This window comes from Vollenhovia emeryi, unplaced genomic scaffold (genome assembly GCF_000949405.1).
Source record: "Vollenhovia emeryi isolate VEMERY1.0 unplaced genomic scaffold, V.emery_V1.0 DF939955.1, whole genome shotgun sequence".
NCBI classification, from domain to species: Eukaryota; Metazoa; Arthropoda; class Insecta; order Hymenoptera; family Formicidae; genus Vollenhovia; species Vollenhovia emeryi.
In genome coordinates, this window is record NW_011966411.1 from 1 (window position 1) to 13,932 (window position 13,932).

At 47.8% G+C, this 13,932-nt stretch overlaps 3 protein-coding genes across 3 annotated transcripts; 2 read left to right on the plus strand and 1 right to left on the minus strand.

Moving 5' to 3' along the window:
- Positions 1–1,436: 1,436 nt before the first annotated feature.
- LOC105556524 lies at positions 1,437–7,876 on the minus strand. The gene is made up of 3 exons (XM_012003621.1): positions 5,504–7,876; positions 5,134–5,418; positions 1,437–4,982 (listed from the first exon to the last, which is right to left on the minus strand). Exons 1-3 carry the CDS (start codon positions 7,874–7,876, stop codon positions 2,709–2,711), a joined length of 4,932 nt encoding a protein of 1,643 aa, XP_011859011.1. The 3' UTR covers positions 1,437–2,708.
- A 2,475-nt stretch (positions 7,877–10,351) lies between these two features.
- Positions 10,352–11,467, plus strand: LOC105556525. The gene has a single exon (XM_012003622.1). The coding sequence runs from the start codon at positions 10,352–10,354 to the stop codon at positions 11,465–11,467; it is 1,116 nt and encodes a 371-aa protein (XP_011859012.1).
- Positions 11,468–11,630: 163 nt separating this feature from the next.
- On the plus strand, positions 11,631–13,309 carry LOC105556526. The gene is made up of 2 exons (XM_012003623.1): positions 11,631–11,926; positions 12,145–13,309. The coding sequence occupies exons 1-2, from the start codon at positions 11,631–11,633 to the stop codon at positions 13,307–13,309; spliced, it is 1,461 nt and encodes a 486-aa protein (XP_011859013.1).
- Positions 13,310–13,932: the final 623 nt, after the last annotated feature.

The following is a 13,932-nucleotide window of genomic DNA, read 5'->3' on the forward strand; positions in this document are numbered from 1 at the left end:
GAACAGAATAATGATACAAATCAACCGATGTAAAGAAAACACACAATTGTTAAAAAAATTTTGATTTGTATCATTATTCTGTTAAAAAAGTATTAAGGTAAGATGAAAAAAAAATGAATATTTTACAAGATATTTTGTAATTTATATCAAAATATTGGAACTTTCAAACCTTAATAACTCAAAAAGTTCTTAATAATAAAATACTTTATTATAGCGTTTTGGAAAGCTCTCGAGGTCAGCTACAAGAATATGTAATAAAAAATAGGGGCTGCCATTTAAAAAAATTGGTGTGACCTTTATATGACCTTCAAATAATTATTCAAGGTCAAACCAATGTACCATCTTATGGCCCCCTCGAAACCAAACAACTTTTGTCTGAAACTTTTTTCGAAATAATCCATTCCAACCGAGATCTATTATTGTCTCAAGATAAACGCCCCACCCTGTATATTTTGTCTACCTGCACACGAGAAGATGGGCGATTAATATAGGACATCCTGTGTACTAGATACAAGGTACCCGTGTAAATATTTATAACGAGATTAATGGCACGAATTTGACACATCGATTCAACACACATGATTCAATGAGAACTGCTTCACTATTTATGCAAAATGTTTCTTTTTTTATATTAAATGTTGTTCAAGTGGTGAATGTACGTGGTAGACGCGAGACGTGGATAAGAAGGCACACGGACAATAACTCGATAATTTAGAAACCCAAATAATATTCTGATAAATTTTAAATAAATTAATTTATTATTAATTAGCGATATAATAATGAATTTATGCAAATTTTTCTAGTGTTGATACGATACTTAATTGATTTACTTAATTGACCATTTTTTAAGATTTGATTACGCGATCTTAAACAAATATGTAATCTACATGTTATAGTATTTTAAAATTATAATTTAGAAGTAATTACCTATTTCTCAATATACTATATAAATTAGTACTTTTTATTTACAATATTTTTAGTGTTCGTCGGAGAAATTCGTCACTCGCACGAATAAATTTGGAAACTTCGAAGATTCGAAGCTTCGAAGATTTTGAAACTTCAAAGTCAACTTCGAAGCTTCGAATTACTTCGAAGCTTCGAATCTTCGAATATCGAAGCCTTCGAAGGAAATCACCAGCCCTAATCTTTTCCATCTAGATCCGAAATAAGCTTATCGATTATTACGAGAAATTCTAAAAAATTGAAATATAATTATATAAACATAAAATAATTTTATTTCAAAGAAAATTTTGAAGAACTACAAATCTACCGTAACAATAAAATTATATAATTAATATAATACATAATTAATATCCACAAATATTTGTGCATTAAATTTCGATGTAATTAATTAGATTAGAGAACAGGTACATAAAATTATTTTTGTTTCTATTAAATATTACATTTTTTTGTATATTCTATTAGCAATTGTCCAAGTGTGAGTCCAACTTTGTCCAACTTTGAGTCATTTAATACATATTGAGACGTTGTTGAGTGGGTCGGCTGATGTGTGTATGTGTGTACTTGGATCTGTTTGTATATACTGATATCTACTTCATAAGATCAGTCATTGACGTCAAAATGTTATAAGCTCTTTGTGTTAAAGATAATTTCCACAATGCAAAGTTATTTCCGTAATAAAAAAATTAGATTAAAGATTGATTGGAATAAAACAGTATAACACTAACAATAAGTGCATTTATTACTGAACATATTGCTTACTCATTGCTGGATAACCCTTGAAGTAGGGTGTTCAGTGCTCGAGGGAGGAGGTTTAGACACTACACGTTTGGTCTCACTAACACGGTGTGATTTTGTAACGCAGAATATATTTAACACATCTATATACACTATTTACAGTTTTTCCTTTCTCTCACAAAGGATATTCGCGATACGGCTTAAGCGAGTATCTTAACGTACGGCGAAGTACAAAGCGCGATGACTTCCGAAACTTGCGATAACGGAAAGCGATCTGAGCCAGGCGCGCGCTCGCGCTGGTTTTATACCGCCTTTCTGGAGACGGTTCTCGAAGCTCCTGTGTTGTACACGAGTCACATCGCTGTGACTCCCCTTGTTTTTGTTTCTATTAGTGGCATGGAAAAATGCGACTGCGAAGCGATCCCGGCGATCCGCCGTTGTCTCGGAGGTGACAACCCAAAACAGTGCCGGACCGTTATCTCGCTCAGTCAATTCCCATGCCAGTAATAAACATTGCATGAATATCGATGCCGGTATGAATTTTGCAGCGAAATCACAAATGAGGTGATATGATTATTCAAGACTTTGAACATGCCGCCCGCCTCGCTAGTGGCTACTAGCGAAATTGGTGGCGTTCGGCGCTGCGGTTTACGCTCTCGCCTCATTGCTCATTGGTGGTGTAATCAATGTAGTGATCGGTACGTCATGCAACGATACAAAGTGCAGTAGGACGCGGCAGTGGTGGCAGTGTGCACGAGATGCAGTGTGGTCGTGAGTTAAGTACGAGATGACACCCGAGTGACAGGTACAGAGAAGTTGGGGGAATCACACAGCCTGAAGCGAGCCTGGAATCAATCTCCTCTGTGCGAGGTGAGAGTGTAAAGTGAGGTTAGCTTTGTTTGCCTGAGATTACAGAACTGAATGAGACGAAGGTGAGAGAGCTTATGTATGATACGCTTGGTAGAGTTTGTTGCAGCACGATCCGTCGAGTGAAGGGGTTGCCTCGGAAGTCATCCCTCTTGCGCTGTGACGCTTGACGGCAGCAGGACGATCTTGGTTACCGGTCGCTTGAGGGAAGTGTTGGTTGTTCGTGCGGTTACCACACGGACTTCCCCGTCGCTTCCAGGATGGACCTCCGTGATGCGTGCCAACGGCCATTTCCCTGGGGGTGAGTTTTCTCCTTTGATAATGCATAGGTCCCCTATACCTGGTGCAATGTCCGTTCTCCACCATTTGGCTCGCGTTGCTATTGTGTGTAGATATTCGTGAGACCACCTGTGCCAAAAGTGGTCCCGCATTTGCTGGAGCAATTGCCATCTGGATAGCCGGCTCGGGGCGTGTTCCACCAAGGATGGCTCCGGCACAGCATTGAGTGGGGCGCCAATCAAGAAGTGTCCCGGGGTGAGTGCGTTCACGTCCTCGGGATCGTCCGATAGCGCCTGTAGTGGTCGTGAATTCAGGCACGCCTCTATTTGTGCCAGCACTGTACTCATTTCCTCGAAGGTGAGTGTAGAGTCGCCTATCACCCTTCGTAGGTGATGCTTTACAGACTTGACGGCTGCTTCCCACAGACCGCCAAAATGAGGAGCTGCCGGCGGGTTGAAGCACCACTGGACTCCATGGTTGGCCAGGGTATTGGCGATGTAAGCGTTGCCCTTCGCTGCATCTCGGAAGAGGGCCTTGAGCTGAGTGTCGGCCCCGACGAACGTGGTTCCTTGGTCACTGTAGACAGCCCGGCAGAGGCCACGGCGAGACACAAAGCGTCGGAAGGCGGCGAGGAAGGCGTCGGCACTGTAGTCTGAGACCACCTCAAGATGCACAGCTTTGGTACTGAAACACACAAAAATGGCAAGGAAAGCCTTGCACGATCGATGACCACGTCCCTTGCTTGTCCGGAGCTGCACGGGTCCAGCGTAATCCACGCCTGTGTGCGTGAATGGCCGCGATGCGGTGACTCTTGGGCCAGGAAGGTCGCCCATCAATGTTTTCGGTGTTGCCGCCCGCCATCGCACGCATCTCACACATCGGTGGATGTGTCGCCTGACGGCTGCTCGACCGCCTGGGATCCAATATCGCCGTCGGATTGTTCCCAGCGTGAGCTGGATCCCGCCGTGCATCGTCTCCCTGTGACACGCATCGATGAGCATGGCAGTGAAGCGTGCGGCTGCTGGCAAGATGACTGGGTGTCGCTCGTCCGGGCTCAGCAGCGAATGTTTGAGTCGCCCTCCCACGCGCAGGAGCCCCTTGTCGTCGATGAAGGGAGCCAGCTTGTTGAGAGGGCTGCGTCTGGGTAGTGGCTTCTCCCTCTCCATAGCCTTCCGTTCCCTCTTGAAGTGGGCTTCCTGAGTCGCCCGTATCCAGGTGAGGCGTGCCTCCTCCAGTTCTTCCGGTGTCAGGACACCGCTGGCGGAAACGAACGTTGTCTGTCTTATTTTGCAGAGCCATCGTCGGCACCAGGCTGTCACTCTGAGCAGCCTATGAAGTGACGAGATTCGCTGAAGCATGATGTGGTTATCCTCGGCTTCCTCGGTGGCGAGATGCACTAGGGTGCGTCGATCCGGGAGGTCCTCCTCGCAGGCGGTGAATTCTGTCCGGGTTGGCCAGGAAGTACGATCGGTCAGCCAGGCCGGGCCCCTCCACCATAGTGTGTGCGCGAGCAGCGCCGTGGGAGCTAGTCCTCGCGATGCGCAATCGGCGGGGTTGTCCTTGCTGGGAACGTGGCGCCAGATAGCCTCGGGAAGCGTCCGTTGGATGGTGGCGACCCTGTTTGCGACGAAGGTCTTCCATTTCGATGAGTGTCCGTGGATCCAGGCGAGAGCCACTGTCGAATCTGACCACAAGTGGGTGCTGGAGATGGCCAGGCCCGCCGTTTTATGGGTGTGCGCCGCCAGCTTGACCAGGAGAGCTGCAGCGCAAAGTTCAAGCCGTGGGAGTGATACCTGGCTGATGGGCGCGACCTTTGTTCGGGCCGTTAGGAGGAATTGTCCGCCGCCCGCCCTGCCAGGCTGCACCACGGCATAAACTGCGGCTGCGTATGCCCGCTCTGATGCGTCGGCGAAGCCATGCAGCTCGACTTCGCCGGTGTGGCTGGTGTTCAGCCAACGGGGCACGCGGATGTCACCCAGGGTCTGGAGTTCTCCTTGGAAGGTGAGCCACTCTCGTTCGTCCTTGCATGCTAGCTGATCGTCCCAGTCGAGCCGCTGCAACCACAGCTGCTGGATCAGAATTTTTGCCTTGATGACCACCGGGGCCAGCCACCCGAGAGGGTCGAACAGTCTAGCTGTCTGTGACAAGACCGTTCTCTTAGTGATGTGTCGTTGCAGGCGACATCCTGAAGGAGAAGGCGTCTTCTCGTGGATGCCACTGCAGTCCGAGGGTGGAGTGCTCCAGGTCCTGCCCCCAAGCAGGAGGGCACTGTCGGTGCTTGTGACTCACTGGGATGCCGTCCAATAGCGCTTCGGAGTTGGCAGCCCACTTGCTCAGTGGAAAGCCACCCGCTGCGCACAGAAAGATCAATTCTTCCTGTATCTCGCGAGTCTTCTCGATGCTGTCGGCTCCCGTCAAGATGTCGTCCACGTAGCAGCTGGATCGGAGCACGGCTGCTCCTAGCGGGTACCGTTTTTCCTCATCGGCAGCAAGCTGCTGCAGCGTCCGGATGGCAAGGTACGGTGCACATGCCAACCCGTAAGTGACTGTATTGAGTCGGTACTCTTGTAGTGACTGTATTGAGTTGGTACTCTTGTAGTGACTGGTTGTGGGTTTTTCTCCACAGGATTCGCTGTAGGTTGCGGTCGTCGGGATGCACCATGATTTGCCGGTACATTTTGGCTATGTCCGTGACCAGCACGAATTGATGTCGTCTCCACCTCGTCAGTACGTCCGGTAGAGCAGGCAACAAATTTGGGCCAGGAAGCAGGAACTCGTTCAGGGATTCTCCTGAAGGCAGTTTTGATGACCCGTTGAAGACCACCCGGATCTTTTTCGTTGAGTCGGTTTGTTTGAATACCCCGTGATGAGGTAAGTAGCATGCCTTAACATCGCTGAGTGGCGCTGCCGGAGTCATGTGGCCAAGTGCTTCGTACTCCTCCATGAACTCTGCGTACCTCTCGTGCAGTGCTGCGTCCTTTAGAAATCGCCTTTCCATACCAAGCTGCGTACACAGCGCTGTGCGTCGAGTGTGGCTTAGGTCTGGAAGTGTTGTAGACACTGGAAGCCGCACGACGTACCTCCCGTTCTCAGTCCTGGAATGTGTTTGCACGAAGAGTGTCTCGGCTCGCTGCTCATCCTCGGTGAGTGGGCTCGCTGTCCTAGGGGATTCCTCCTGCTCCCAAAACAAGCCGATCAGTGACGCGAGGTGCTTGTCGACGCAGCACTGGTGGGCCAGGGCAGGAAGTTGTTGTTGAGTGCCGTGTACAATCCCTGAGAGGATCCAGCCAAGCGCGGTCTGCTGTGCGATCGGCTGTTGCGGGCCGCCCTTCTTCAGGCCTTCCTGAATGATGAGGTGGAAGACGTCGGCTCCCAGGAGGAGATCCACGGGGTCGGAAGTGCCGAAGTCTGGGTCGGCCAGTGAGAGGCCCTGTACGTGTGCCCATTCGTGGCTCGCCGCCGACAGTCGAGCGCTGTAAGCCGATATGCGCGGCAGGACTAAGGTGTTCAGCGGCATGGAGAAGTTCGATGTCCTAGAGGAGAGGTGCACACTGACCTTGCCATTGGCCGTCGCTGTGCGACGTCCGCCCACACCGATGATCGAGACCGGCGCGGCACTCCGTGGCAGTCTGAGGCGTTGCGTCAAGGCCTCTGAAATGAGCGAGATCTCGGATCCAGAGTCGATGAGCGCTCGTGCTGACTGTTTAGTGCCATGACGGTCAGCGACGTTGACTCGTGCGGTGGCAAGGAGAACCGTGGTGCTCCTCATGCTTCGTCGTTGCGCGTGATGCGAAGTGGGGTTGTTGCCGGGCGAGCTGGCGATGTAGGCGTCGTGCGTCGATGAGTGGTGTCGCGCGTTGCACGCGGCACATGATTTTTTCGATTGGCACTCGGCGACTTGGTGCTTCCCGAAACAGTTGAAGCAAAGCTGCTTCGACTCCACGATTCCCTTCTTCTCTTTGGCCGACTTCTTTTGGAACTCGCTGCAGAAGAGGATGTAGTGGTCACCCTCGCAGAGTGCACAGCGACCGCCTTTCTTTGTCGGTTTTTGCGTCAAGTGCGATCGGGCGGACTTTGTCGTTGCACTGGTGCTCTTGCCTGAGGCTGGTAGTGTTGACTCGGCTTTGTGAGGTTGCAGGGCCTCCAATGTCCTCACTCGACGCTCCACGAAGCTCTTCAGGGTCTCGTACGACGGCGGCTCGGATGTTCCACTCACTTCCGTCTCCCACTCGCGGCGAGAACGCGGATCGAGGGTCTCTGTGACAAGATGTACAAAGAGGTCCGCGCTGTTGGCGATCGGGCGTCCGATGCTCTCCAAGGTTCCGACGGTACTCAGCATCCCATGGAAGAGGCGTTTAAGGTCACTAGTGAGTGAGTCAGTGGACTCACTCTTCATCTTTGGTATTGCCGTGAACGAGGCGAAGCAAGATCTCACCAGCAGGCGCTTGTTCTCATAGTGGTCGGTCAAGATGGTCCATGCTCCTTTAAAGTTCTCCTCTATTGTAGGTAGATTCGCGATGAGCTGTGCCGCTTCTCCTTTCACGCTTGTCTTCAGGTAGTGGAGCCTCTCCACCCCCGTCACGGAGGGATCAGCAGAGACAAGTGACTGGAATAGATCGCGAAAGGCGGGCCACTCGTCACATTTCCCGGAGAACGTCGGGAGTTGGATGCGAGGAAGCGTTCGCCTTGATTGCGGTGCGGCCTCAGTCGCCGTCTTCGCCGCGGACTCCTTTATTTCACGTATCATGTCTGTGATGGTGCCTCGTTGTGTTATGAAGATCTCTTCCACTGTTCCATAGTCTTTGTTTTGAATGTAATCCGTGTCCTTGATTGCCTCCCAGTGTTTAGTGTTTAGTGTCTCGTGATTTACTTCGAACCTTCGCCAGTTTTTTTCTACGACTTTCAGCCGTGACTCTAACAGCCCCACAGTTATCTTAGCGGACCCCGCTTTCTTCAAGTTCTCCCAGCTGCGCGCGAGAAGTAGCTGAAGCTCCGTCTGGGCGCGGATCAAGCCCTCAGCATCCATGCTCATCTTGGAGCGAAGGGACTCCGTGCACGGCACCACGAGACTACCAGTGATTGTTCGGACAAGCAATCCGGCTCGAAGGACCAGAATGTTCAGTGCTCGAGGGATGAGGTTTAGACACTACACGTTTGGTCTCACTAACACGGTGTGATTTTGTAATGCAGAATATATTTAACACATCTATATACACTATTTACAGTTTTTCCTTTCTCTCACAAAGGATATTCGCGATGCGGCTTAAGCGAGTATCTTAACGTACGGCGAAGTACAAAGCGCGATGACTTCCGAAACTTGCGATAACGGAAAGCGATCTGAGCCAGGCGCGCGCTCGCGCTGGTTTTATACCGCCTTTCTGGAGACGGTTCTCGAAGCTCCTGTGTTGTACACGAGTCACATCGCTGTGACTCCCCTGGTTTTGTTTCTATTAGTGGCATGGAAAAATGCGACTGCGAAGCGATCCCGGCGATCCGCCGTTGTCTCGGAGGTGACAACCCAAAACAGTGCCGGACCGTTATCTCGCTCAGTCAATTCCCATGCCAGTAATAAACATCGCATGAATATCGATGCCGGTATGAATTTTGCAGCGAAATCACAAATGAGGTGATATGATTATTCAAGACTTTGAACATAGGGTCAAGTACTTCTTTTATGTTCGAAATAATGTCAGCGATGAGTTCGCGTCTGTAATTTCATTTCAAGTTGGTAGGAACATTTATAATTTAATAACAATTGCAATATTTCACATCAATTGACGTTCGATGATTAGCCTAATTAAATCCTGTCTTTTTAAAAAATTAAATAAATTGAGTTTAAAAATCTCGCTGAATAATCGGTTTTATATAGAAATCTCTTCATGGGAAATAGTTCCGAGAAGAGTTTTTACTACGCAGATCCACATTGACGCTCAAACAAAATGGTGGATTCTTTAATTCTTATTTCTAAACAGAGACTATGAGATGTTTGTAATGAACGATGTAGCATATAATCACAATAGAGAAAGTATACATACTGTTTGATTTTCGAGGTTTAATTGTATTCTTCTTATCTTTGGAAAATGCGACGAATGTCTGCATTTAATCGTCTCGTCTCGTTGATTGTGATAATGTAAAATTTATTACTGATATAACGTTCTATAATGCTATAACAAGCTCGTACGTCTTGTCTCGTCAAAATTTCGTAGGCAACTGCCGTCGTTCGTTCGCATGAGCGACTGTTTCGCCACAATTGGCGCCACTGTGATAGTATCGAATCTGTATCGATCAAATCGATTCTCGATCGGTTGATAATTCCAACACAGTTGAAAAATTTGTGTTAAATTTAACAGATATCACATGTCCCAAACGGTCCACACAAATTTTTGTGTTAATTTAACATAATATGGATATGTTAAAGGATCACACTAATAATCTGTTAATATTTTAACACAAAATAAATGCAAATCTCAAAATCATTTAACATAAATTTTGTGTAAATTTAACATATTTTTAATGACAAAATGAATTTAAAAAATGTGATTTTCACATTTCATAATAAATAGGAATGTATCTTCGGGGAGGTAGGCACTAACAATAAGTGCACGCCACTTATTTTTCGGCGAGAAAAGTAACGGGCTAGGATTCGAACCTAGGACCTTCAGCTTGCCAGGCGAGTGCTCTTCCAACTGATCTATCCAGGCCCAGATGTAATAAGCCAAATGGTCCGAGATCACTCTCTTATGTTATATAGAATAAAATCAACATTTCATTCTGTACATTTTAACAGATAAATCTTGTTACTAATAATATAGAACATATGTATTGTGTAAGATTACAAAATAAGTACACATTGTGTTGTTTTAACATTTCTTTTCAGTTATTTTAATAATTTTACATTTAAGGTCAATTAACATAAGAGCAATCTGTTAAATTAACACATGAATGTGTTAACCATTTAACACAAAAATTTTAACGGGCATTTCTTTTAACAAGAAAACACAAATTTTCCAACTGTGAACACATACGATTACGCCGACAACATTAAAACTCAAAATTTTGTAATCGTAACCTTCCTCGTTAACACAACAGCATTTCTACTGAAAAATTCACCAACATTCATCAAAGAAACATCAATTATGAACGATAAACAGCTAATTTGTTTTAATCTTGACTGTAGGGGGCAGTCGGTAAGCGATGTCCTTCGTGTTCTAGTATTAGTTACTGGCCCCGCCGATAGTGCGAGAAAGCGCTTTAGAGAGAGAGAGAGAAGTTCCGTATAACCAGTATGAGTATGACCGCGTCTGCATTCATGTGTACAAGCAGATAGCAATAAAGAACATTTCAAGTTACAAGTATCGAGTTGGTTTTTCGAGTGACCTCAAACATTGGTCCAATCGAGCCGGATTGAGATCGACAAGGTCAATCGAGGTGAAATACAGTCCACAAAGTACGAACGATTACGGTCGAAGGAAGCAAGATTACTCTAGAAAGCCGTTCGAGAAAGGTTATGGCGGACATCGCGAAGCTTCGCAGGCGACGAGCAACCATCAAGGCAAAGATGACGAGGCTCAAGTCAAAGGCCGAGCAAGGGCTGGAAGACAACGTGAGCAGAGAAGAGATGGAAACCTACCTTTCGAGGTTAGAGGAGATACAACGCGAGTTCGAAAATGTGCAAGACGAAATCAATGATACCGCGGAGGGAGAGCCCACTGACGCGGAGGCCTTTGAGGAGACAGTGTTCGAAGAAAGGTATTTCGAGTTGAAAACCAAGATGAAGCGATGGTTAAACGCGTTGCCAGCACAACAAGGTGAGTCGCGTTCGAGTGACGAAATGCTGTCGAATATGCTGTTACAACAGGGCGAGATCATACGGCAGATGAGTCAGCGAGGCGACGGGGCAACGGCGAACAATGGTGACGCAATCGAAAGGTTGTTCGAGCAACAGACGCAGCTAATCCGCAGTATCGCAAGCGGAAGTGGCGCGACTAATCAAGAGACGAGGGTGAAGCTGCCGGTGGTGAGGCTTCCAACGTTCGATGGCCGAGTGGAAGATTGGAAGCGATTTTCCGAGACATTCCAGTCAATGATTCATGCGAATGAAAGTATCCCGAACATTCAAAAGTTCCAGTATTTGGTTACGTCATTAAGTGGCACAGCGGCCAAGATAATTGAGGCAATCGAGCTAACCGACGCGAATTATGTGATCGCGTGGGAGTTACTGAAGAAAAGATTCGACGATCCAAGAGCCATAAAAAAGAAGCATATCCAGTGCCTTTTTACGATGCCGAAGGTAGAAAGGGAATCAGCTGCAGCAATTCGAAGTTTGCTAGATTATACTTCGAAGCACTTGCGGGTGCTCAAATCCTTGAACCTGCCGACGGATTCCTGGAATGAGCTCGTGATTCATATGATGGAAGCGAAGCTGGATGCGACTACGCTACGAGCATGGGAGCAGAGTCCAACCGCGACGGATGCGACTCTAACAAATTTTAATGATTTTCTGGAAAGAAGATGTCAAACATTAGAAAGAATCGAAGCACGAAACAAGGAGGGGGTGCGCAAGGCCGAACCCGACAAACAAAAAACGAAGATTGGAGTTCGCGAGAAACACGGCGTTGGCTAGCATCGCCGAAGCTGGGAAATGTTATCTGTGCCACGGAGACCATCTATTATATCGATGTGAAAAATTCTTGGCGTTGTCAATGGACGATCGAGTGAAGGAAGTCCGTCGGCTGAAACTTTGCATGAACTGTTTACGTCACGGACACTTTGCGCAGGCATGCAAGATGGGATCGTGTCGTGAATGTTCGGAGAGGCACAATACATTGTGCCACCGCCCGGTTGCCGACGGAAAGGCTCCAGAGGAAGGCGGCAAGGTCGAGCAGACGGCTTCAGCAGCGAGCGACAAGACGAGCAGCAGCATAGGCACTCATCACGTGACGAGAGATCCAACGAGGAAGCTAGTGCTCATGGCAACAGCACTGGTTAACGCAACGCATCCCAACGGAGCCATCGTGCCACTACATATCCTTTTAGACAGCGCTAGCGAGGCGCACTTTATTACTCAGGCGACTTGTAATAGGTTAGGGGTAAGGCGCGATAAGGTTTTTGAGATGGTCACGGGAATTAACGAGAACGAAAGCATTGTAAATCAGTGTTGCGAGGTTGTAATTCGATCGAGATGTTCCGATGCGAGCGCAGTGGTTCGTGGATTTGTAGTACCGAGGATCACTAAACATTTGCCTTCTGTGGAAATGAATCGAGACACGTTGCCTATTCCGTCTAATGTAATGCTAGCAGATCCAGAATTTTACAAACGGGTCCGATTGACATGTTAATCGGGGCAGAATTCTTTTTCGCCTGGCTAGAAGCGGAAAGACTCGAGCTGGGAGCGAATCTTCCGGTGCTACAAAACACAAAATTCGGTTGGATAGTTGCGGGATCTTTTGCGCGCGCACCTACAGCGTTATTGATAGGTAGGCAAGATGCGGTTGCGACTTTGACTTGCTCGTTGGAACATTGCGAGGCATTTGATCAGAGTATTCGAAAGTTCTGGGAGCTTGAGAGCTCAGGAACGAACGGGATCACACCTCGATCGGAGGAGGTCTGCGAGAGTGACGAGTTTTTCAAGGAAACGACTACGCGCTCCGAGGATGGTCGATTTATAGTGCGCCTCCCGTTCAACGAGGATCCAGCGGCGTTAGGCGAGTCCAGGGAGGTTGCAAGGAGGCGATTGATGCAACTAGAGCGGCGTTTCAAGAACGACGAAACATTGCGTACCAGATACGTTGAGTTTATGCGAGATTATTTAGATATGGGACACATGTCGCCAGTAGTCGATACAGAGCAAGCACCGGCTTGCCGGGTAACTTATTTACCCCACCACGGCGTAATTAAAGAAGCGAGTACGAGTACAAAACTCCGCGCGGTATTCGATGCGTCTAGTAAAACTAGCTCAGGGAAGTCACTTAATGATATTCTCCGTGCGGGGCCAGTAATCCAAGGTAGTTTACTTGAAATTATCATTCGATTCCGATTTTACAACGTCGCCTTGACCGGGGACATTCGAAAAATGTACCGGCAGGTGCTCGTGCATCAAGACGACCGAGATTATCAGCGTATACTCTGGAGATTCGATGTAGACGAACCCGTTCAGGCTTTTCGTTTAAATACGGTTACTTATGGGCAGGCTAGTTCCACTTATTTAGCGACTAGGTGTATATACGAATTGGCTTTGGAGGCACAGCACAACTTTCCGATGGCATCGCGTGCATTGATGGAGCAGATGTATGTGGACGACATATTGACCGGTGCGAGGAATATCGAGGATGCGACGCTGTTGCAGGAACAAATTGCTAAGGTACTGCTGACCGGAGGATTCGAGACGCACAAGTGGTGCTCGATATGCTCGAGATGCGTCGATTCGTTCAAGCTCAAGTGGAAGGAAATACAGGAAGGGCGTTAGTCGAGGATGGAATCGAGTGGAAGTTTATACCCCCTTCCTCCCCGCACATGGGTGGTCTCTGGGAGGCTGGGATAAGGTCCTGCAAACATCACTTGAAATGCGTCATGGGCAACGTATTGTTTACGTTTGAGGAGCTCTCTACGGTACTGACACAGGTGGAGGCGTGCCTTAATTCCAGGCCTTTGACACCCTTATCATCCGATCCTGCTGATCTCCAGCCGTTAACCCCGGCACATTTCTTGATAGGGGATTCGATGACTAGCATTCCGGATGCCGACATAACAGATATTCAAACCAATAGACTGGATCGCTGGCGTTTGGTGCAACGAGTACTACAGGACTTCTGGAAACGGTGGGCGGTGGAGTACGTCGCCGGCTTGCAGAGTCGAGGGAAGTGGAAGAAGAAGCAGAGTAATCTTCAAATCGGAGATTTAGTGATTATTCGCGATGAAATTCTTCCTCCTTTGAGATGGAAGTTAGGTCGGGTCGTGGAACTGTACCCGGGTCGCGATAGCTTGGTTCGCGTCGTAATGGTTCGAACCGCAAATGGTTGTTTTAAGCGAGCTATAACTAAGTTGTGCAAGCTTCCGGTTCATTCGGACGAAGAGCAGAAAAATTAGAGC